Consider the following 24,949-nt stretch of genomic DNA (forward strand, 5'->3'; position numbering starts at 1 on the left):
CAACCCATAATTACCTCAAAACCCGATGTCACAAGTGCATGAGCATCAACTAGAAATGTAAAATAAAATACAGCATCTATCTAGAATACAAATTGGACAGAAAAAAAAATATATAAATACTCTGAGGGAGACTCTGCTGACTGCGGGTCGTAATATGGAATGCATCTCACCTAAGTCCCCGCATATAAACACGGCTCTGCTCTCACAAGGCCACTAGACATATATGTACCTGCACAAAAATGTGCAGCAAGTGTAGTATGAGTACGTAAATTAACGTGTACCCAGTAAGTATCTAGCTTAACCCCAGAGAAGTAGTGACGAGGGGTCGACATCGACACTTACTAGTGATCCAATAAGACAGTTATAATAAGAAGTAAACAGATATGGAGTAGAGTAAACAAACGAAATAAACAAGTGTAAATACGTGATATAATCCTTCTCTCTACAATAGGCTCAAGCTCTCAATATATATATATATATATATATATATATATATATATATATATATATATATATATATATATATATATATATATATATATAATGAACCTCACCAAATAGGTTGTTCTAATTCGAATTAGAGAAAAACTTACAGATACTCTGGCTTCTTGCCAAATATTACGCACGATTCCATGAGAATATTTTTATAGAAATGCCGAGGCGTACGGCCTGATCCAACATAAATAATAAACTGTGCACTGCCGAGGGTCGAACGGCACGGACCATAGATACATCTATTAAACTTCCGAGGCGAACGACCCGCTCCCATAAGAGTGCGGTACATAAATCCTACCGAGGAGAACGGCCCGATCCCATTAGAATGTAGTACATAATCCTGCCAAAGCGAACGACCCGATCCCATTAGAATAAGAAGCTTTAACGGGTCCTTGACCCTACTCACAAATAAACGTGTGAGTTATAATTTTAAGAAAAACCTTTCGATGAAAACGCATAGCGCAAGAGAAATCCGTAAGAGGAACACAATTATTCTGTGGCAAGTCATGAAACTCGCGAAAACTTTACAATAGCAAGTTTATTACTCTACGCATCTCTAGTCTCAAGTTGTAATGCGAAATAAAAGAATTAAACGAGCAAGGATAATCCCTATAGTACAAGTACAACATGGGGTGAACCTAAGTCTACCCGGACAATAACATGGATCTAACTACGTACAGACTCTCGTCACCTAGGGCGTACGTAGTCCTCGCAACAAGTTTCACATATTAAATATATCACCTAGGGGTAGTTTCCCCCTCACAGAGTTAGACAGGACACCTACCTCGCTCCGAAGTTCCGTAACCGACTCTAACATCACTCTAACACCTCAAACCGGTGCACATCATTCCAAAACTAGTCAAACAATGTGCAAACCAATAAGAATATACTCTAATACTCATAACAAATCAATCTAGACAAATTCCCAACTCCGTTCGAAAAGTCGATAAAAATCACCCTCGGGCCCACATACCCGAATTCCAAAACTTTTAGAAGATAACCATTACCCATAACCTCACAAACTCAAATATATAATTTATTTCCAATTCCATGCCCTAATTAGTGGTCAAAATCCAAAAATACCAAATCTAGGTTTTCTACCAAAAATCTCACAATTTCCCCAAATTTTCCTCTTTAAATCCACATATAAACTTTACATTTATACTCATAACAAGTAAGAAACTACTTACCTTGTGTTACATGATGAGGACTCATCAAAATCGCCCAATAACCGAGCTCCAAAAATCCCTAATGAAAATAAAGAAATGACCAAGTTCGATCCCTTATGTTCTACACAGTTTTCGCTTCTGCGGATTACTTGACCGCATTTGTGGTCCCGCTTATGTGGATCTCCCATTGCTTCTGCGATCTAGGGCTTTCAGTCCATTTCTGAATATGCGGTCTCCTATCCGCATCCGTGGATATACTCCCGCACCTGCGCCCCCAGGTTTCTCTCATGCTCGCACCTGCGACACACCTCCGCATCTGAGACCTCGCAGGTGCGGACAACCCTTCGCACATGCGGTCACTGCCCAGCTTCGCCCAAACCGCACCTATGATGATTTCCTTGCTTCTGCGGTCACGCACCTGCGGTCAAATTTGCGTAGGTGTGATTACACCAGAACTGGTGCACTTCAGCCATCCTTGAAGCTTCAACTTGATCCATTAACCATCTGAAACCACCCCGAGGAAACCTACCAACAAGTCCTAAAACACTATACGGACTTAGTCAAGCCTTCAAATCATATCACACAACGCTAAAACCACGAATCGCTTCCCAATTCAGGCTTAATGAACTTTAGAACTTCAACTTCTACATTCGATGCTGAAACCTATCAAATCACGTCTGATTGACCTCATATTTTGTACACAAATCATAATACCTGAAGTGAAGCTGCTCATGGCCTCAAACCGCCAAACGACGCGCTATAGCTCAAAATTACCGATCGGGTCGTTACAATGGCCAATCCAGCCCAGGGATATTCCATTCTGTATATATATACACATCGACTGACAGTCAGTCCCTAAGTACCGTATAAGGCCAATCCAGCCCTGGGGTAATTTATCCCTAAATGTAAATTATACGAACAAGATCCATGTCCAGGAAAAATTCATCACAATATAAATAAGTAAGGCAAGTCCATGCCTTGGGAAGTCTATACCGAATATATATTCATCTACGCTCACTAGGGGTGTGTACAGACTCCGGAGGGGCTCCTTCAGCCCAAGCGTGATATAAAGCCGATATGGTCTACTGCAGGTGGGCAATCCCGATCCGTATAATAAAACCTATAAGGCCTGCTGTAGACGGGCAGCCCCGTTCCATATAGTAATAATATATATAAAGCCAATATGGCCTGCTACAGGCGGGCAACTCCGGTCCCATAAATATAGTCACAATGGATGAACATGACTAAGTATGAAATATACATTTTTCAAACAATTAAATTCAATTGCAACACGACCCTATGGGTCCCAAAATATCGGCACGTAGCCCAATCATGATTTTTAATACGAGTCTCAACTCAATTTTCCTAACACGTGGAAAATGTTCGGATAATAACATGATTCTTTAATATTACAACTTCACAGAACTTATTCAAGTCAAAATTTCTATGGTGCACGTCCACACGCTCGTCAACTATCATGTGCGTCACTTCCATACAATTTATATAACACCAAGTTTGGGGATTCATACCCTCGGAACCAAGTTTAGAAGTATTACTTACCTCAAACCGTGTATTTTTTTACTCCACTATGCCTTTGCCTCGCGAATTGGTCGCCGAAAGCCTCGTATCTCAAGTTTTCCCGTGAATTCTCTCTGAAAAATCGCCCAAAACCGTGTTGAAAATGTCCAAAACAACAAAAATGTCGGAACCCTATATTTTGTACACTGCCCAAAGGTTCTGCTTTTGCGGAATTTTAACAGCATCTATGGTTCCGCTTTTGCGGTAAAGCAACCGCTTGTGTGACTGCCTTCGCTTCTACGGACTCGCTTCTGCAAATGAGTGTCCGCTTTTGCGGTGTCAGTCCCCCCTTAGCCCAGGCCGCATCTGCGACCATTTTGTCGCTTCTAGGGCTCGCACCTGCGAGCCAATTTCCGCAGGTGCGATTGCATCAGTAGGCAGCAGCAAGTTTCAATTGTTTTAAGTCCAAATTTGATCCGTTAACCATCCGAAACTCACCCGAGGCCCACAGGACCTCAACCAAATATATCAACAAGTCCTAAAACATCATACAAACTTAGTGTAAGTCTCAAATCACATCAAACAATGCTAAAACTACGAATCATACCCCAATTCAAGCTCAATGAAATTAAGAACTTCCAACTTCTATATCCGATGCCGAAACCTATCAAATCAAGTCCGATTGACCTCAAATTTTGCACACAAGACATAAATGACACAATGGACCTGTGAAAATTTTCAGAACAGGATTCCGACCCCGATATCAAAAAGTCAACTCCCCGGTCAAACTTCTAAACTTAATTTCTAGTTTTACCATTACAAGCCTAATTTAGTTACGGGCTTCCAAATAATTTTTGGGACACGCTCCTAAGTCCAAAATCACCATACATAGCTCTTAAAATCATTAAAACTTTATTCCGGGGTCGTTTACACATAGGTCAACTTCCATCCAAGCTTTTCAACTTAAGTTTTAAACTTTGGAATTAATTGTTCCAATTCATTCCAAGACCTCACCGGACCCGAACCAATTATCCTGGCAAGTCATATAATAATTGTAAAGTATAATTTGAGCAGTAAATAGGAGAATGGGGTTGTAATACTCAAAACAACCAGCCTGATCGTTACATTCTCCCCCTTTAAACAAACGTTCGTCCTCAAACGGGTTTAGAATCATACTTGGAGCCTTAAATAGGTGTGGATATTTGCTTCGCATCTCCCGCTCAGTCTCCCAAGTAGCTTCCCCGGTTGGCTGGCCTCTCCAATGCACTTTCACTGAAGCTATGTTCTTTGATCTCAACTTTCGAACTTGCCGGTCTAAAATGGCCACCGGCTCCACATCATAAGTCAAATTACCATCCAACTGCACTGTGCTGAAATCCAAAACATGAGACGGATCCCCCACATACTCCCAGAGCATAGATACATAAAACACTAGATGAATACTCGATAGACTATGCGGCAATGCAAGTTCATTATCCACCCTCCAATCTTCTTAAGCACCTCAAACGGCCCAATATACCGAGGGCTCAACTTGCTATTCTTCCCGAACCTCAACACACCCTTTATGGGCGAAATCTTGAGCAGAACTTTCTCCCCAACTATGTAAGCGACATCACGGATCCTTCGGCTGGCATAACTCTTATGTCTATACTGCATTGTGCGAAGCCGCTCCTGAATCAATTTAACCTTCTCCAAAGCATCCTGAACCAAATTAGTACCCAATAGCCTAGTCTTATCCGGCTCAAACCAACCCACCGAAGACCGACACCGTCTCCCATATAAAGCCTCATACAGAGCCATATGAATGCTCGATTGGTAACTGTTATTGTAAGCAAACTCTGTAAGTGGAAGAAACTGATCCCAACAACCCCCAAAATCAATGACACAAATGTGTAGCATATTCTCCAATATCTGAATAGTGTGCTCGAACTGCATGTCTGTCTGAGGGTGAAATGTTGTACTCAATTAAACCTATGTGCCTAACTCTCACTGCACTGCTCTCCAAAACTGTGATGTAAACTGTGTGCTCCGATCCGAAATGATGGACACTGGCACACCGTGAAGGCGAACAATCTCGCGGATATAAATCTCCGCCAACCACTCCGAAGAATAAGTAGTACCGACTGGAATAAATTGTGAGGACTTGGTCAACCGATCTACAATCACCCAAACAACATCAAACTTCCTCAAAGTCCGTGGGAGTCCAACTACGAAGTCCATGGTAATACACTCCCACTTCCATTCCGGAATTTCAAGTCTCTGAAGCAATCCGCCCGGTCTCTGATGCTCGTATTTCACTTGTTGACAATTTAAACACCGAGATACAAACCCAACTATATCTTTCTTCATTCGCCTCCACCAATAGCGTTGCCTCAAATCCTGATACATCTTCGTGACACATGGATGAATGGAGTACTGCGAACTGTGAGCCTCCTGGAGAATCAACTCACGCAAACCATAAACATTAGGCACACAGAGCCTTCCCTGCATCCGTAATACACCGTCATCCCCAATAGTGACTTCCTTGGCATCACTGTGATGAACCGTGTCTTTAAGAACAAGTAGATGAGGGTCATCATACTGGCGTTCTCTGATACGATCATAAAGAGAAGACTGAGAAACCACACAAGCCAAAACTCGACTCGGCTCGAAAATATCCAATCTGACAAACTGGTTGGCCAAGGCCTGAACATTCAAGGCTAAAGGCCTCTCTGCTACCGGTAAGTATGCTAAGCTACCCAAACTCTCCGCCTTACGACTCAAGGCATAGGCCACCACATTGGCCTTTCCGGGATGATAGAGAATGGTGATATCATAATCCTTAAGCAACTCCAACCACCTCCGCTGCCGCAAATTAAGATCCTTTTATTTAAACAGATGTTGTAGACTTTGGTGATCGGTATAAACCTCATAATAGAACTGTACAAATAATGTCGCCAAATCTTCCAAGCATGAACAATAGCTGCTAACTCAAGGTCATGGACCGGATAATTCTTCTCATGTACCTTTAACTGTCTGGACGCATAGGCGATTCCCTACCGTCTTGTATCAGCACTGCGCCGGGACCAATACGTGACGTATCACAATACACAGTATAATACCATGAACCTGTATGCAACACCAATATTGAGGTTGTAGTCAAGGTTGTCTTGAACTTCTGAAAGCTCTCTTCACACTCATCCGACCACCTGAATGAAGCACCTTTTTGGGTCAATTTAGTCAAAGGTGATGCAATAGACGAGAAACCCTTCACAAAGCGACGATAATAATCGGCTAAGTCGAGATAACTCCGAATCTCAGTAGCTGAATATGGCCTGGGCCAACTCTGAACTGCCTTTATTTTCTTCGGATCCACCTTAATCCCTTCACTAGATACTATATGCCCCAAGAATGCCACTGAACTAAGCTAGAACTCACACTTAGAGAATTTGGCATAAATCCTCTCCTCTCCCAGCCTCTGTAATACAATACCCAAGTGTTGTGCATGCTCCTCCTGGCTACGTGAGTACACCAGGATATCATCAATAAATAATACGACAAATGAACCAAGATATGCCAGGAATACACTATTCAACAAGTGCATAAATGTTGCTGGGGCGTTGGTCAGCCCAAAAGACATCACGAGAAATGCATAGTGGTTATAACGAGTTCTGAATGCCGTCTTTAGAATATCCGCATTCTAAATTTTCAACTGGTGATACCCAGATCTCAAATTAATTTTGGAGAATACCCTCGCTCCCTAATGCTGGTCAAATAAATCATCAAAACGTGGCAAGGGAATTCTTGATTGTAACTTTGTTCAACTGCCTGTAGTCGATGCACATACACATAGTACCATCTTTCTTTTTCACAAACAGAACCGGTGCACCCCAAGACGACACACTAGGCTTAATAAACCCCTTATCAAGAAGTTCCTGAAGTTGCTCTTTTAATTCTTTTAACTCAGCCGGTGCCATACGATATGGAGAAATAGAAATAGGCTGAGTGCCCGACACCAAGTCAATACCGAAATCAATATCCCTGTCGGGTGGCATACCCGATAGATCTGCAGGAAATACATCCAGAAAGTTTCGCACTATAGGTATTGAATCAATAGTAGGAGTATTTGCATCAACATCTCTCACAAAGGCCAAATATGACAAACACCCCTTCCCAACCATACGCTGGGCCTTCAAATAAGAAATTACCCTACTGGGAACATAGTCTATAGAACCTCCCCATTCGACCTTCGACAAACCTGGCATCACCAACGTTACGGTTTTTGCGTGACAGTCCAGAATAGTATGACATGGAGACAACCAATCCATACCCAAGATTACATAGAAATCAACTATACTAAGCAATAAGAGATCAACTCTAGTCTCCAGTCCCCCAATAGTTACCACACATGACCGATACTCACGGTACACAATAATAGTATCACCTACCGGTGTAGATACACGAACAGGTGAAACTAAGGACTTACGAGGCATATCCAGATAATAAGTAAAGTACGATGATACATACGAATAAGTGGAACAAAGGTCAAATAATATAGAAGACTCCCTCTAGCACACTAAGACAATACCTGTGATCACTGCATCTGAAGTAGTAGCATCTGGCCTGGAAGGAAAAGCATAGAATCGGGCCTGACAGCCACCTGATCGGACCTGATCGGCTTCCCCCTCTTGGGCGACCCCTAGCTGACTGAACCACACTCGAGCTGGTTGGGCGGGTGGTGGAGCAACTGGTGCAGAAGTAGTAGCCTGACTCCTCTGCTGAACTGGACCTCACGACATATGGGGACAATATTTCCTCACATGATCGAGCTCTCTACACTCATAACAATCCCTCTCGAAAAATGGTGGTGATTCTGAGGCGTACCTCGAGAACCAGAATAACTGCTAGAAGCACCTGGTGCAAATGAACCCTGAACTGAAGGAGCACGGGACGTACTCTGGGCTAGCAAGGCACTGAGAGATGACTGAACCTAATGAGAACTGTATGAACCATGGCTGGATAATGCACCACGGTAAACTGGACGACCCATCTAAGTATGCCTGTAAAGGCGACCCCTACTGTTGTAGGACTGCCCTCCAGAAGGTACCCCACCAGAACTGCCCAAACCTCGAGGCCTCTTGGCCTCCCTCTCACTATGCTCCTAGCTACGGACCACCTCTATCTGCCGAGCAATGTCAACCACCTCATCAAAAGTGGCACCAGATACCCTCTCCCTAGTCATAAGCAACCGTAGCTGATACGTTAGGCCATCAATGAACCTCCTAATCCTCTCCCTATTAGTGAGAACCAACCAAACTATATGATTAGCCAACTCAGAAAACCTCATCTTGTACTGGGTCACAGACATGCCATCCTGCTGAAGCTGCTCAAACTGTCTGCTCTGCTCCTCCCTGCAAGACTGTGACATGAACGTTTCCCAAAAGAGAACAGAGAACTCCTGCTATGTAAGTGGTGCTGCACCGACCGGCTTGCGCCTCTCATAAGCCTCCCACCATCTAAAGTCAGCCCCAGAAAACTAAAAAGTAGTAAATGAGACCCCACTGGTCTCCAGAATACTCGTTGTCCGAAGCATCTGCTGGCATTTATCCAGAAAACCCTGAGCATCCTGTGACTCAGCATCGCTAAATTATGGAGGTTGAAGCCTCCCAAATCTCTCAAGTCTCCTCTGCTCATCATCTGCCATAATGGGGACTACCGGGGCCTGAGCAGCTGCAGCTGGATGGGCTGGTAGTGCCTCCGGTATCTGAAGTCCCTGCACTACATGCTCTGGAGTACGTGCAACAAGGGTATGAGTACCTCCCCGGCGTGAGAAGTGGCAGGTGCGGCCTGATCCAAAACCACCTGAGCAAGACCAGTGCAAACTGTCAATATATGGGCCAATGCCTGCTGAAGGCCTAGAATCACAATGGGCACAACTGGTGCCTGAGATGGTCCTGTTGGCTCAGCTATATATGGAATCTGCTCCTGAGTTGGAGCAATTGGTGGTGCTACAAGTGCTACTCCAACTGTTGTACGAGCTACACCTCGACCTCTACCTCGGTCTTGGCCTCTACCACGGCCATGGCCTCTACCACGGCCCCGGCCTCTCGCGGCTCTAACTGGTGGCTGATCGTCCGATCTAGTAATACATGCCCTCACCATCTGTGAGAGAATAGAATAACAGAATTTTAGTTTCCGGAATCAACAAATTCACACGACAGAATATAAGAAAGTGAAATTTTCCTAAAGGTTCGGTAGCCTCTCGAAGATAAGTACAGACATCTCCATACCGATCCGCAAGACTCTACTAAACCTGCTCATGACTCGTGAGACCTATATAACCTAGGCTCTGATACCAACTTATCACAACCCAAAATCTCACCTATCGTGATGGCGCCTATCTCAATACTAGGCAAGCCGACAATCTCAATAAAATACCATATCTTTTAAATTTGAAAATATAATATTTAAATTCAGCGAAAGAAATCTCACAAATATAGATATAAACACTCCCAAAATCCGGTGTCACTGAGTACATGAGCATTTAATATGAATACAAAGTCTGACTGATGAAACACTGCCTGAAAGTATAGAACAGTATAAAACTGAAGGAAAGAGAGTCAAGGTCAGCGGACGCCAGGCAGCTACCTTGATAGTCTCCAACTGATAGCACTCTGAGATCTATCAGTCGCCGTGTTCGAAAGCACCTGGATCTGCACACGAGGTGCAGAGTGTAGTATGAGTACAATCAACTCAATAAGTAACAAGACTAACCTCTGGGCTGAAAGTAGTGACGAGCTCCGTAGGTAAAATCTAGTACATAAATAATGGCACAGAGATGTAGGCATACTTTCAAGTTCAACAATTAAACTCAATACAAACAAAATAGATCAATACTACATGATATGAGGAATGTGACATCTCAGTGGAAAGACCTCATGTACTACTGGTCACTAATCATTCGGTACTGTTTATGGCCAATCTAGCCCAGGGATATTCCATCCCGTATATATATACACATCGACTGACAGTCAGTCACTCAGTACCGTATAAGGCCAATCCAGCCCTAGGGTAATTTATCCCCAAATGTAAATGATACGGACAAGATCCATGTCCAGAGAAAATTTATCATAATATAAATAAGTAAGGCAAGTACATGCCCTGGGAAGTCCATCCCGAATATATAATCATCTAACTAGGGGTGTGTACAGACTTCGGAGGGGCTCCTTCAGCCCAAGCGTGATATAAAGCCGATATGGCCAACTGCAGGCGGGCAATCCCGATCCGTATAATAATAAAGCCTATAAGTCCTGCTGCAGATGGGCACCCTCGTTCCATATAGTAATAATATATATAAAGCCAATATGGCCTGCTGCAGGCGGGCAACCCCGATCCCATTTATATACTCATAATGGATGAACATGACTAAGTATGAAATATACATTTTTAAAATAATTAAATTCAACAGCAACACGACCTTGTGGGTCCCAAAAATATCGGCACGTAGCCCAATCATAATCTTTAATACAATTCTCAGCTCAATTTCCCTAACACGAGAAAAATGTTCGGATAATAACATGATTCTTTAATTTTACAACTTCACAGAATATATTCAAGTCACAATTTCTATGGTGCACGTCCACACGCTCGTCAACTATCATGTGTGTCACCTCCAAATAATTTATATAACACCAAATTAGGGGATTCATACCCTCAGAACCAAGTTTAGAAGTGTTACTTACCTCAAACCATGTAATTCTTTACTCCGCTATGCCTTTGCCTTGCGAATTGATATCCGAAAGTCTCGTATCTCAAGTTTTTCCGTGAATTCTCTCTGAAAAATTGCCCAAAACCGTGTTGAAAATGTCCAAAATAACAAAAATGTCGGAACCCTCAATTTTTGTACACTGCCCAGAGGTTCCACTTCTGCGTAATTTTAACCGCATCTAGGGTTCCGCTTTTGCGGTGAAGCAACCGCTTCTGCGACTGCCTTCGCTTCTGCGGACTCGCTTCTGCGATGCAAGTCCCCTCTTAGCCCAGGCCGCATATGCGACCATTTTGTCGCATCTGCGGGCTCGCATTTGCGAGCCAATTTCCGCAGGTGCAATTCCATCAGTAGGCAGCAGCAAGTTTCAATTGTTCTAAGTCCAAATTTGATTTGTTAACCATCTGAAACTCACCCGAGGCCCCCAGGACCTCAACCAAATATACCAATAAGTTCTAAAACATCATACGAACTTAGTAGAAGTCTCAAATCACATCAAACAATGCTAAAACCACGAATCATACCCCAATTCAAGTTTAATGAAACTAAGAACTTCCAACTTCTACATCCGATGCCGAAACTTATCAAATCAAGCCCGATTGACCTCAAATTTTGCACACAAGTCATAAATAACACAATGGACCTGTGAAAATTTTCAGAACTGAATTTCGACCCCGATATCAAAATGTTAACTCCCCGGTCAAACTTCTAAATTTAATTTCTAGTTTCGCCATTACAAGCCTAATTTAGTTACGAACTTCTAAATAATTTTTCGGATACGCTTCTAAGTCCAAAATCACCATACGGAGCTATTGGAATCATCAAAACTTTATTCCAGGGTCGTTTACACATAGGTCGACATCCAGCCAACCTTTTCAACTTAAGTTTTACACTTTGGAACTAAGTGTTCCAATTCATTCCAAGACCTCACCGGACCCGAACCAATTACCCCGGCAAGTCATATAATAATTGTAAAGCACAATTTGAGTAGTAAATGCGGGAACGGGGTTGTAATACTCAAAACGACCGGTCGGGTCATTATAACTAATGTGTATATTGATTGTGTATTATTAATTTTAATAATAGTAGATAATAATTATATACAAGGAATACATATATACACAATATTATAATAGTATATAATTATGTATAAATATGTATATATAGTATAATGATGGTATTTAATAGTGTATATATTTACAATAATATTTTATTATGTACTAGCATAATAATATTGAAGGACAAAGGTATGATAGGTATCTTCGACAAATACAATAATCCTATTTGAATAAGATGGCATAAATCAGCGAAATAGATTTGAGATTATTCGTATTTTTTTGTTTATGGAAAGAAAAACTATGCAATATGTTTACACAGTATTAGTGAAGATTGCAATGTTTTCCTTAGATATGGGGTGCTTGCATTTTGGCTATTAAATAGGATGCCCCTTATAGCGGTATTTAAGGGATAACAATTAATGAGTTTTTTTATTAATGCTATATATCTGTAATAAAATATGCTATATTTGGAATAAACAGAAAATACTATTAGTTACGAAAATAATTTTTATAAAGAGATCATCTTTGTAAAAAACTCCTTTTATTTAAATCACTTGTTCTTCTTCTTGATCCACTATTTTCAGAAATTACTATTAGTGATTGTTAAAAGTACTAAACTATATAAATTATTCACGAATATTTTTAATTACCATTGCACCAAATTTTCTACTTGTGATAATGGTTTTGGAATTGGTTTAAATTTTTTATAATTTTTCAACCATATATACACCACAGAATTCTGTGGGTCTATTTGTTAGGTATTATATGTGGCTACTCATCATGCATGTACATACATATTTGAATATATTTTATAATTGTCTAGTTAGTATAGAGTTCGGTCGACTAACTTAATAGTGCACAATGCGTAGGTATTTGATTAAAGCAAAGTTGAATTCGACAATACAAAATTTTCAAGGGTCATCTTGAAAATAATGGATCAAGAAAAAGAACAAGTGACTTAACTAAACTGGTTTGGGAGATTTTGGGTCATCTGACGGATTGAGAGGTAATTTTTAAAAGTTTATTGATGATAGAGATAAATTTGGTCAGATAATATAACAGTAGGGATAAATTTGATCGAATAGTATAACGAATGTTAGATGTAGACAATATTTAATAGTAGAATTTGGACCTTTTCCCATTTAATAAAGTAAATGCGTAACTTTTTCAAGTGAAATCGTTACATAACACCTTACGCCTTACATGAGTTTTGTCACGACCCAATTTAGGATCATGACCGGCACTTAGGAGCAAATGCCCCCAAGTAAGTCTCATCGGTATTTTACAGAAAATCGGACAGAGTTTTTCCTGTTTTTGGACTATCCCAAAATTTTTCCTGTCTCAAATCAACAACCAAACATCCTAATATCAATTCAAACGACAATGACTTTATCAATTAATCAAAATAAATATCTACCATTAATAGTCCACCCACTAATAACTAGAAATACTACTTTATCTCCAACTTTGATAAGAATGAGCGATACTCAACATAAGTCTATAATAACAAAAGAATACTCAAGATATTAAAAGAATGACTATAGAGCGACTCTAAGAGTTCAAAGAAAAGAGCATAACAATAAATAAAATCTCCGCCCACGCGAACACGTGCGAGGCTCATCAAGAACTATCAACCTGTACGCTCTAATTAACGAAATCCTCGCCCGCGTCAACTACTGTCTCTGTAAACAAGTTAGCGGGGAATGAGACGCTAGCTCAGTGAGTAATAACACTTAACCACAATCGTTTTTAGTGGGGACAAGTCAGAAAATATGCTAGTATATATTTTAAACAGAAAATATTATAAGAATGCACTTTCAGAAACAATAAATAATAATCAGTTTCATTATGTTTTTCATGTAATATAAATCAATTGACAATTCGGTAATAAGCTCGGTAAATATTGTGTAATATCAATATTCATGTTTGGAATGTTTCAATGAATGGATCATGTAATCAGTATAACTGTGGACTTCTTCGCAAGAAGTCAAATATAACGGCAGTCCCTACTCGAGGAAAATCGGTAACGGTATGCTAGTTCTACCTTCCCACTAGTGAGGGCTATTACTGTACTCGGTAATTACAGAGTGCACCAGGTTTAACGAACTCACCGTTAGCTACGGGATCCTTCAAAGTTTACTTCCATTTATACTTATCTTTGTAATCCGTATATACTCATAAGAAAATATTTTAAAACAATATAGGGCATTTCAGTTCTTATCAAATCATGTAATTTCATTTCGATAACCGTAAATTTAAGTAACGGTAAAACATATCTAGTGCTAACAAGAATATTTAAAATTACGGTAATCATCTCAAATAACTATTTCAGTATCATATCGAGTAAAAGACTTGTCCCACATACAACTCAAAATAATCGGTAACATATTCATATTAAAAATCAAGTGTAAATCATGCAAGTTATGAAAACACAAATTGCGGTAAGATTACCACTCACAATACTCGTGCCAAAATACCAAATGCTTCACCTCGAGCAATTCGTACAAATTCCTCCAATCAATCTATAATTACATAATATCGATCTCATATTAATTTTCTTGTTTAGGCTAATTCATAGCTAATTTAGAATACCCAACCCTCGAGGTTTCATATTTGACTCTTAATTCGCCAAATTAAATTTACCCACATATGAGTAATTACTAATCTATCAACTCCAACCTATCCATATAATTTATTAATCCAATTTCATAAATTCTATCGATTCTTTAGGAAGAAAATTCTCAATTGTGTGAATGAACTAGTGTAATTTCTATTACTCTATAGAATCTTCCAATCATGAGAATCGAAATTAAAATCTACCAGAAGAAGAAGCTCAAGTAATACCCGTAAGACATAATTAGTGCTTAAGATTCCTCAACAGTTATAGCTATGGTTCCAACGCACTGCATCAGCTACTTCCTCCTTCTTTTCTCTTTTCTTTCTTTCCTTCTCTGCTTGTTTTTTGTTTTTTCGTTCCTCTAAAGCTTTTGCTTCGTTCCCCTCCCCCCCAACCCTTTTCAATTGACAGATATGTTCTAATGGGCTTCGGCCCTTTTCTTTCAATTCCTTATCCCCTTTTCCTTCTTTTTTTGTTTTATTAGTTAGTTCTTTTATTGTTTTTTTCTTTGGAATTAAATTATTCACTAAATATACCATATGTCCTCATTTAAAATATTGGGGTATTATATCCTCCCCACCTTATGAAATTCGGTCCCCGAATTTAACTCAAGTACGTATCTGTAGTTTGAAATAAATAAGGATACTTGACTCGCATAACATCTTCCACTTCCCATGTAGCTTCTTCAACTGTATGGTTTCTCCATATGACTTTCATGAACATAATTTCCTTTGACCGTAGCTTTCTTACTTGTCTATCAACAATTGCCATCGGCTTCTCCTCGTAAGACAACGTTTCATCAAGCGGTATAGTCGGTGCTTCAAGCACATGAGAGGAGTCCGATATACATTTTCTAAGCATAGCGACATGAAATACTGGATGAATAAAAGACAACTCAGGAGGAAGTGCCAAACGATAAGCCACAGCTCTCACTCAGTCTAGTATCTCATACGGTCCTACAAATATGGGGCTCAACTTGCCTCTTTTCCCAAGTCGCATCACACCCTTCATAGGAGAGACTCGTAGGAATACTTTGTCTCCAGTTGCGAAAACTAAGTCTCTTCTTCTCTTATCTGCATAAGATCTTTGTCTGCTTTGAGCTGTAAGCAAACTCTGTCTGATCAACTGGACCTTGTCCATAGCTTCTTGTACTAAGTCGGGTCTCAATAAGTTAGTGTCACTAGCTTCAAACCATCCGATAGAAGAACGGAATCTTCTACAATATAGTGCTTCGTACGGTGCCATTTGAATACTGGAGTGGAAGATATTATTGTAAGCAAATTCAGCTAAAGGATAAGCGTCCCAACTACCTCCAAACTCAAGAATGCAAGCTCTCAACATATCCTCCAAGATTTGTATAGTACGTTCGGACTGGCCGTCTATCTGTGGGTGAAATGCAGTACTAAGATCTACTCGTGTACCCAATGCTTCTTGAAAATATTTCCAAAAGTGTGAAGTAAACGGTGATCCTCTATCAGAGATGATGGATACTGGAACTCCGTGAAGTCGGACAATTTCGTTCATAAATATCTATGCATATCTTACTCCACTATATGTAGTTTTCACTGGCAAAAAGTGTGCTAATTTTTTCAATCGATCTACAATCACCCATACTAAGTCATAACCTCTAAGGGTTCGTGGTATACCGGTGACAAAATCCATAGTAATTCTTTCCCATTTCCACTCTGGAATCTCAATTTGTTGTAACAGTCCTGCGGGTCGCTGATGCTCAGCCTTGACCTCCTGACAAGTCAAACAACTAGAAACAAAGTTAGCAACATCTTTCTTCATACCTTCCTACCAATAAAATTACTTTAGGTCATGATACATTTTTGTGGATCCAGGATATATAGTGTATCTAGAGTTGTGAGTTTCTTTAAGAATAACATGCCTCAACCCATCTACGTCTGTGACACATAGTCTGTCACCCATTCGAAGAACACCATCACTTTCAACAATCATATCCTTGCTTTTACCAGCTAAGGCCTCATCTCTATATTTGCAAAATCACTCATCCTCATATTGGGTGGCCTTAATGCGCTCAACTAATGAAGACTTAGCGTGAGCAGAAGCCAACAATGCCTCTAAATCTCCGACACTAAATCCGATACCCGCACCTTCTAGTCTCTGAATATCTTTGGCCAAAAGTCTCTTTGTAGGAGCTATATGTGCCAAACTCCCCATAGATTTTCTACTCAATGCATCAGCCACCACATTGGCTTTTCCAGGATGATACAAAATAGAACAGTCATAGTCCTTGAGTAGTTCCATCCACCGACACTGCCGAAGATTTAGATCTCTATGCTGAAAGATATACTTCAGACTTTTATGGTGAGTATAAATCTCACAAGTTTCGCCATATAGGTAATGCCTCCAAATTTTTAGAGCAAATACCACTGCAGCCATCTCCAAATCTTGTGTAGGATAGTTTTGCTCGTGCCTTTTCAATTGTCTCGATGCATAAGCTATAACGCGATCATTTTTCATGGGAACACATCCTAATCCCACCCTCGAGACGTCACAGAATACTGTAAATCAGAACCCGATGGTAAGGCTAATATGGGTGTGGTTGTCAGACACATTTTGAGTTTTTGAAAGCTCTGCTCACATTATTTCATCCACTAAAACCTTGCATTTTTCTGTGTTAGCTTAGTTAGTGGCGCTGCTATTTTGGAGAAATCCTGCACAAAACGCCTATAATAGCATGCCAAGCCTAAAAAGCTACGAATCTCTCTCGGAGAAGTAGGTTTGGGCCATTTTTGCACAACTTCTGTCTTCTTAGGATCTACCACAATTCCATCTTTGGATACAACATGCCCCAGAAATGCTACTGAGTCTAGACAAAATTCACGCTTCGAGAACTTAGCATAAAGCCTATGTTCTCGCAATGTCTGCAACACAATCCTGAGATGATTCTCGTGTTCTCCTTGACTACGAGAATATATCAGGATATCATCAATAAATACTATTACAAATCTATCTAGAAACGGCTTGAACACCTTATTCATTAAATCCATGAATGCAACTGGAGCATTAGTTAGTCCGAAAGGCATCACAAGAAACTCATAGTGCCCGTATCCAGTTCTGAAAGCAATCTTAGAAATATCTTCATCTTTGATTCTAAGCTGATGATAACCAGAACGGAGGTCAATCTTTGAAAAATGGGCAGCTCCTTGTAACTGATCAAACATGTCGTCTATATGAGGCAAAGGATATTTATTGCATATTGTTATCTTGTCCAACTACCTGTAGTCAATGCACATTCTCAGGGATCCGTCTTTCTTCTTTACGAACAGTACTGGTGCACCCCATGGAGATATACTTGATCTGATAAACCCCGTATCTAATAAATCTTGCAGTTGTTGTTTTAGCTCATTCAACTCTACTGGTGCCATCCGATATGGGGGTATTGATATGGGTTGTGTGTCATGTGGCAAATCAATACCAAAATCTATTTCTCATACTGGAGGCAATCCTGATAAATCCTCAGAAAATACATCATAAAATTCTCTCACTACTGGTACATTTTCTATACTAACTGTTTCCTTTCTTGTGTCATTTACAATAGCTAAGAGACCCAAGCAACCTTTCTTCAGAAGTCGTTGAGCATTCATAAAAGATACAACTTTGCAAATCTCTCGAACCTGACTCCCTCTTAGAATAAAACTGGGTTCGTTTGGTATCTCAAACTTAACTATCTTTGCATGACAATTTGCGATAGCATAGAAAGAAGATAACCAATCCATTCCCATCAGTATGTCAAAGTCAATCATATTAAGTACAATAAGGTCAGCTAGAGTATCTCTGCCCTCAACCCGAATCTGATAAGCACGGTACATATATTCAGCTAATAGAGACTCCCCAATAGGAATAGCAGCTAGAAAAGGATCATTCAATATCTCAGGTTGTCTATTAAACCTCAAAGAAAAGTACGAGGACACATAGGAGTGAGTAGATCCCGGATCAATCAATGCAAGTGCATCAAATGAACAGATAGAAAAAATATATGTGACCACAGCATTCGAGGCATGAGCATATTGTCTAGTAAATGCAAAAACTCTCGCCTGACCTCTACCAGTATTCCCTTGTCCTTTATTCACAATAGCACGGTCTCCAGCACCTCGACCTCTATTTCCTGTACCTGTAGCACCTGAAGTATTACGAGTAGTTTGAGTAGGTGCAACTGACTGAATAAAAGCCTGGTTGAAATTTCTCGGAGGCTGAGGGCAATCCCTAAAGTGATGTCCCAACTGGCCACACCGAAAGCACTCTCCAGTTAGAACATGACATTGGCCCAAATGTGATCTACCACAGGTCTGGCAGACTGAAGTAGTGGCATATATCTGCCCAGAATTACGATGTCCAGATGATGATGGCCCCCTAGTACCCTATCTGTAATGTGGTCTGTATGTGGACTGTGAAGACAGGTGTGTTCCTATCTGAGAACTCTATTATTGTTGTCTCTGATTTCCTACTCTTCGATTTTCACTAAATCCGCCACTGAAAGACCCTCATGTCTTGGCCTTCTTACGTAAATCACTAGTTGCATGCTCATCACGTCCCTTGGTTTCAATCTTTCTAGCAAGGTCGACTGCATCAGAGTAGGATAAAGTCTTCATCTGCGGGTCTACTGCAGTGTATAGACGACCAACCAATCCATCAACAGACCTCTGAACTCGAGCTTCTTCGGTGGGCACTAAGTAAGGAGCATATCTGGCCAGTTTACAAAACTTGGTGTTATATGTTGACACATCCATATCTGGAGTCTGAACCAATCTCTCAAAGTCTTTAGCAAATTTTTGCATCAGGCTGTCTGGAAGAAAATGATTCATGAACAACTTAGTGAACTCGTCCCATGTCAGTGGTGTTGCTCCTGATGGCCTTCCCAGCAACACAGTTTCATACCATGTATTGGCCATATCCTCTAGTTTTATGTTGCGAGCTCCACGACTCTATCTCTAGAACATTCTAGAGCACGTAATGACTTGAGTGTCACATCCAAGAAACTTTGAGGATCTGCTGAATTATCAGAACTTGTGAATTTTGGTGATTTCAATTTCAGGAACTCTTATAGGGATACTTCCTTATTCCCAAAAGTCTGAGTCTGTGCAGGTACTTGTGTCTGTAAAGTAGCCTGAGGAGCTGAACTTCCACCCTGAGTAGGCATCAATGCCTCTAACACATTCAATAACCTTGCCATTGCGTCTGCAGGTAAGGCAACAATAGGTACAACAGTTGGCACTGGTAATGGAGCGTCCAGAACCACCTGTTCTTGCACTTGATATGGCATAGTAGCTTGGGGTTGACCCATGTTTCCAACTTCAGGTTGAGGAGCAGCCTGTCTTCTAGTTTGATGAACCCCAACTTGACCGCTACCCCAGGTAGTACCACGTCTAGCACCACATCCAGCAGATGAAGGTGTGCGTGTCCTAGCCATCTGCGAAAGAAATACTCCAAATTCAATCTCAAGTTATCTCAATGCACGATCAAAGAATGAAAGAAGGAAAAATATTCCTAGATGTTCAGTAGCCTCAAGATCATAAGTATGGGCGCCTACATACCCATGAACAAGACTTTACTAAACATTGCTCCATGACTCGGCACTTAAAGCCTAAACTCTGATACCAACTTTGTCATGACCCAATTTAGGATCATGACCGGCACTTAGGAGCAAGTGCCCCCAAGTAAGCCTCATCGGTATTTTACAGAAAATCGGACAGAATTTTCCCTGTTTTTGGACTATCCCAAAAATTTCTCTGTCTCAAATCAACAACCAAACGTCCTAATATCAATTCAAACGATAATGAATTTATCAATTAACCAAAATAAATATCTACCATTAATAGTCCACCCACTAACAACTAGAAATACTACTGTATCTCCAACTTTGATAAGAATGAGTGATACTCAACATAAGTCTATAATAACAAAAGAATACTCAAGATACTAAAAGAATGACTATGGAGCGACTCTAAGAGTTCAAAGAAAAGACCATAACAATAAATAAAATCTCCGCCCACGCGAACAAGTGCGAGGCTCATCAAGAACTATCAACCCGTGCGCTCTAATTAACGAAATCCTCGCCCGCGTCAACTGCTGTCTCTGTAAAAAAATTAGCGGGGAATGAGTCGCTATCTCAGTGAGTAATAACACTTAAACCACAACCGTTTTTATTGGCGACAAGTCAGAAAACATGCTAGTATATATTTTAAACAGAAAATATCATAAGAATGCACTTTCAGAAACAATAAATAATAATCAGTATCATTATGTTTTTCATGTAATATAAATCAATTGACAATTCGGTAATAAGCTCGGTAAATACTGTGTAATATCAATATTCATGTTTGGGAGGTTTCAATAAATGGATCATGTAATCGGTATAACTGTGGACTTCTTCGCAAGAAGTCAAATATAATGGTAGTCCCTATTCGAGGAAAATCGGTAACGGTATGCTAGTTCTACCTACTCGAGGGAAATCAGGTCTAACGAACCCGCCGTTAGCTACGGGATCCTTCAAAGTCTACTTCCATTTATACTTGTCTTTGTAAATCCGTATATACTCATAAGAAAATATTTTAAAACAATATAGAAAATTTCGGTTCTTATCAAATCATGTAATTTTATTTCGATAACCGTAAATTCAAGTAAGGGTAAAACATATTTAGTGACAACACGAATATTTAAAATAACGGTAATCATCTCAAATAACTATTTCGGTATCATATCGAGTAAAAGACTTGTCCCACATGCAACTCAAAATAATCGGTAACATATTCATATTAAAAATCAAGTGTAAATCATGCAAGTTATGAAAACACAAATTGCGGTAAGATTACTACTCACAGTACTCGTGCCGAAATACCAAATCCTTTACCTCGAGCAATTCGTACAAATTCCTCCAATTAATCTATAATTACATAATATCGATCTCGTGTTAATTTCCTTATTTAGGCTTATTCATAGCTAATTTAGAATACCCAACCCTCGAGATTTCATAATTGACTCTTAATTCGCCGAATTATACTTACCCACATATGAGTAATTACTAATCTATCAACTCCAACCTATTCATATAATTTATTAATCCAATTTCATAAAGTTCTATCGATTCTTTAGGAAGAAAATTCTCAATTGTGTGAATGAACTAGTGTAATTTCTATTACTTTGTAGAATCTTCCAATCATGAGAATCGAAATTAAAATCTACCAGAAGAAGAAGAAACTCAAGTAATACCCGTAAGACACAATCAGTGCTTAAGATTCCTCAACAATTATACCTATAGTTCCAACGCACTGCATCAGCTAGTTCCTCCTTCTTTTCTCTTTTCTTTCTTTCCTTCTCTGTTCGTTTTTTGTTTTTTCGTTTCTCTGAAGCTTTTGCTTCGTTCCCCTTCCCCCAACCCTTTTCAATTGGCAGATATGTTCTAATGGGCTTCGGCCCTTTTCTTTCAATTCCTTATCCCTTTTTTCTTTTTTGTTTTGTTTTGTTTTATTTTATTTGTTAGTTCTTTTGTTAATTTTTTTTTTTGGACTTAAATTATTCACTAAATATCCCATATGTCCTCATTATCCTCGCGGACTAACTTTTTATAATAGTGTATCGAAAAGAAAATAGCAGAGGAATCAAAGTGTATTTTTGTTTTCTGCTTGATGTTCGAGGCTCATTTTGAAGTCCCAATTAATTTAAATTTTTGCCGCCTAATATCCATTAAAGGATCTGGCAAAATAAGATCTTTTGCAATTTTAGAATTTAAACTCGAGACATCTGGCGTTAAGAAATACTATCCACCTTTTTTAGTGGTCAGGGACCAAAGTGTTACGTGTAAGAAACAGAACGCAAAGATTCTTGGGAACATTGACAGAAGGGATTGCCTTTACTTTTCAAAGTTTATTCAGATATACTTTAGTACGTTGAATGAGGAGTTTTGGTAATAGCTTTATCTTTTCTTTTCTTTTTTGGATTTTTAAAAAGAAAAAGAAATAAACAAAGGAAAACTAGGAAAAAGAGGGAAGAACATCCAGTTTCATTGATCAACTTCAAGCTAAAAGACCAAGAGATAGTTTATTTCACAAGAATAATAAGATATTGTAAGAAAGCAAGGGGACTAAGGAATATTACTTAACATTTTCAATGAAAAAAGAAAGTGAAATGCAAATACTTATTCAAGTGCACCATTTAAATTATGGGGACCATGGATAAAGGTTTGCCACAAAAAAGGTAAAAATGACTTTGTGAGTTAAGTTATAAAAAAAATAGCAATAAAATAGATAATCTTAGAGTTCAAGTTGCAATAACAAAATTTTATTGATATTATTGTAAGTTTATTATGAAATTAGTGAAATGGATTGTTAAAATTTTTGAAATTTGTGTGCCTTACCACCATGTTTGTACTTTGTTTAAGTTGTTATTTTTGTTACAAAATACGTGTACAACATTTATTATTCACTTATAAAAGAGTTGTTATAACATGTGTTTTAAGCTAGAGTCAGAATTCCAATATATACTAATATTAGTTTCTTATGTTTACACATAAAATCACCGTTCAATGGTTGAACTATAAATTGATAGGAGAAGAATGTCAAAGTTTAAAGTTAGACTAAAAATTTGATAGTTTTGGTTAGAGTATGATTTCACCTTTTCTTCACGTAGCGTTTTTTTTTATAATGTCAAAGTTGGTATTATGGTCAAAAATTTCTCCTCCAATCACGTTTAGTTTTCTATAATTTCTACTATAATGACAAGAAGAGACAAATTGAGATAGTTTAATGTGTGCTCATCATTTGTAATAAGTTCTATATATTATATCATTGTGTATGTAAATGCACATACAATCTTATGGAACAAGACATGAGAAACCTCACGTCAAAAAAGTTGATCACTTAAACTCTTTGACTAATCATCACACAACATAAAATTCGTTAGACAATGAAAATCACTATCACATTGACAAAATAATCACCCCAAAGTCTAAAAAGAAAAATCACATCATTTTTACTCTTTTTCTTTTTTTAACCATTTGGTATCCGATTAAATTCGAATTCATGCCTAATAGGTTCGAACAAAATGCTTCTTATCAATAATTTTCTTTATATTTAAAACTCGAACTCAAAATCTTAAAATTTAAATTATTCACCATACCTTTTGATGGTATCTCGGAGTAACGGTAATGTTATTTCCGTATGATTTATAGGTCACGAGTTCGAGTCATGAAAAAACAACAACTAATATTTATATTAAGGCAGATTGTTTACATGAAGTGCGGTCATTACTCGAACTTTATATAAACACGGCATACTTTGTACGCCGAGTTGCACTTCATCCTCGATTGTATCATTTCTACTCTTTAGGTCTACAGAAATTATGCTTAGGTTACCAACAAAAGGCCATGGCCTTTGCTTCAGCTTCACCACTTTGATAATTTCCATCATTCCAATGTGCTATCTTTTGACCTCCAAAATCTCCCACATCTTGGCCCCATTTCATTCATCAATCCGCCTTAATATGCTCAACTACATCAAACCAACCCCACTTGCCCAAAATCCTCTTAAAACAGAAATCTACTTGAAATACCATCCTTTTGTGGTGGAGTAAAAGGTGGCTAAATTGTTTTATCTTCGTCCAACAATACTATTCCCTAATCAACTTCTTTACATACTTAACTAAAATAATTGTTACAGTTTGATTACTAAACTGAGGACATTGGCTGGTGAAATCACATTGTTATTGAAATAGTAAGACATGATTAATAACCACAATCCAATTACTGGTCAATAAAGATTCACACGCTATAGCAACTACCAAAGTACAACGCATTAATTCCTTTGATTAAACCCCTTTACTTTCTTCTTTAATGCAAGACACGATAAAACATGCAATGAAGAGCTTTATTTGAAGCATTAATTAGACGGGATTTTTTACTATTTTGCAAGGCAGCAGGAGAATGTTGAAATGGATGTGCAGGCACATCAGGGTCCAGGTTAGATAAGATTAGGAATAAAGTTATTCGTCATAATTGCTACTAAGGGTAAAATGAGAAAAAATAATTAATTTTGTCTTGAACTTCTAAAATGATAAATAATTTGAGACGATTATTTTTAAAAATCATGACAGATAATTTGAGACGGAGGGAATATAATTTGGATAATCAATTGCACCTTTTTATTCATTATAAATTATATCAAAATTTTGATATAAAAATAATACTAATTTTAATTAATACCCCCAATCAAATACGAGATAATTTTAATCTTAAAATTTATATAAAAATACCAACTAACCCCCTTAAATCAAACGGACCCTAAAGTTCTGGGTTATCCCATGTGATTATAATTATAGGATATCCCAT

General features: G+C 38.9%; 1 protein-coding gene and 2 long non-coding RNA genes across 4 annotated transcripts; all 3 read right to left on the reverse strand.

Moving 5' to 3' along the window:
* Positions 1–13,578: 13,578 nt before the first annotated feature.
* Positions 13,579–14,952, reverse strand: LOC138900647 (uncharacterized). Its single transcript, XR_011411764.1, has 3 exons — positions 14,829–14,952; positions 14,443–14,506; positions 13,579–13,666 (listed from the first exon to the last, which is right to left on the reverse strand). It is a non-coding gene; the product is annotated as an uncharacterized lncRNA (long non-coding RNA).
* Positions 14,953–18,059: 3,107 nt separating this feature from the next.
* LOC138891439 (uncharacterized) lies at positions 18,060–19,520 on the reverse strand. The gene is made up of 2 exons (XM_070187121.1): positions 19,133–19,520; positions 18,060–18,925 (listed from the first exon to the last, which is right to left on the reverse strand). Exons 1-2 carry the CDS (start codon positions 19,518–19,520, stop codon positions 18,060–18,062), a joined length of 1,254 nt encoding a protein of 417 aa, XP_070043222.1.
* Positions 19,521–20,559: 1,039 nt separating this feature from the next.
* On the reverse strand, positions 20,560–22,263 carry LOC117278350 (uncharacterized). Of its 2 annotated transcripts, none has more exons than XR_011411628.1 (2): positions 21,881–22,263; positions 20,560–20,703 (listed from the first exon to the last, which is right to left on the reverse strand). It is a non-coding gene; the product is annotated as an uncharacterized lncRNA (long non-coding RNA). The 2 variants fall into 2 exon arrangements; XR_011411629.1 differs by lacking the exon at positions 21,881–22,263 and adding an exon at positions 21,448–21,866.
* Positions 22,264–24,949: the final 2,686 nt, after the last annotated feature.

This window comes from Nicotiana tomentosiformis, chromosome 10, assembly GCF_000390325.3.
Source record: "Nicotiana tomentosiformis chromosome 10, ASM39032v3, whole genome shotgun sequence".
In the NCBI taxonomy this organism is placed as follows: Eukaryota; Viridiplantae; Streptophyta; class Magnoliopsida; order Solanales; family Solanaceae; genus Nicotiana; species Nicotiana tomentosiformis.

What these genes read in the sequence shown, in the direction of transcription:
- LOC138891439 (XM_070187121.1), bottom strand. Translation starts at nt 19,520, where the DNA reads ATGGCCAATACATGGTATGAAACTGTGTTGCTGGGAAGGCCATCAGGA. An exon ending in GCATGCAACTAGTGATTTAC is followed by an intron (nt 18,926 to 19,132) that starts GTAAGAAGGCCA and finishes CCACTACTTCAG; the next exon opens with TCTGCCAGACCTGTGGTAGA.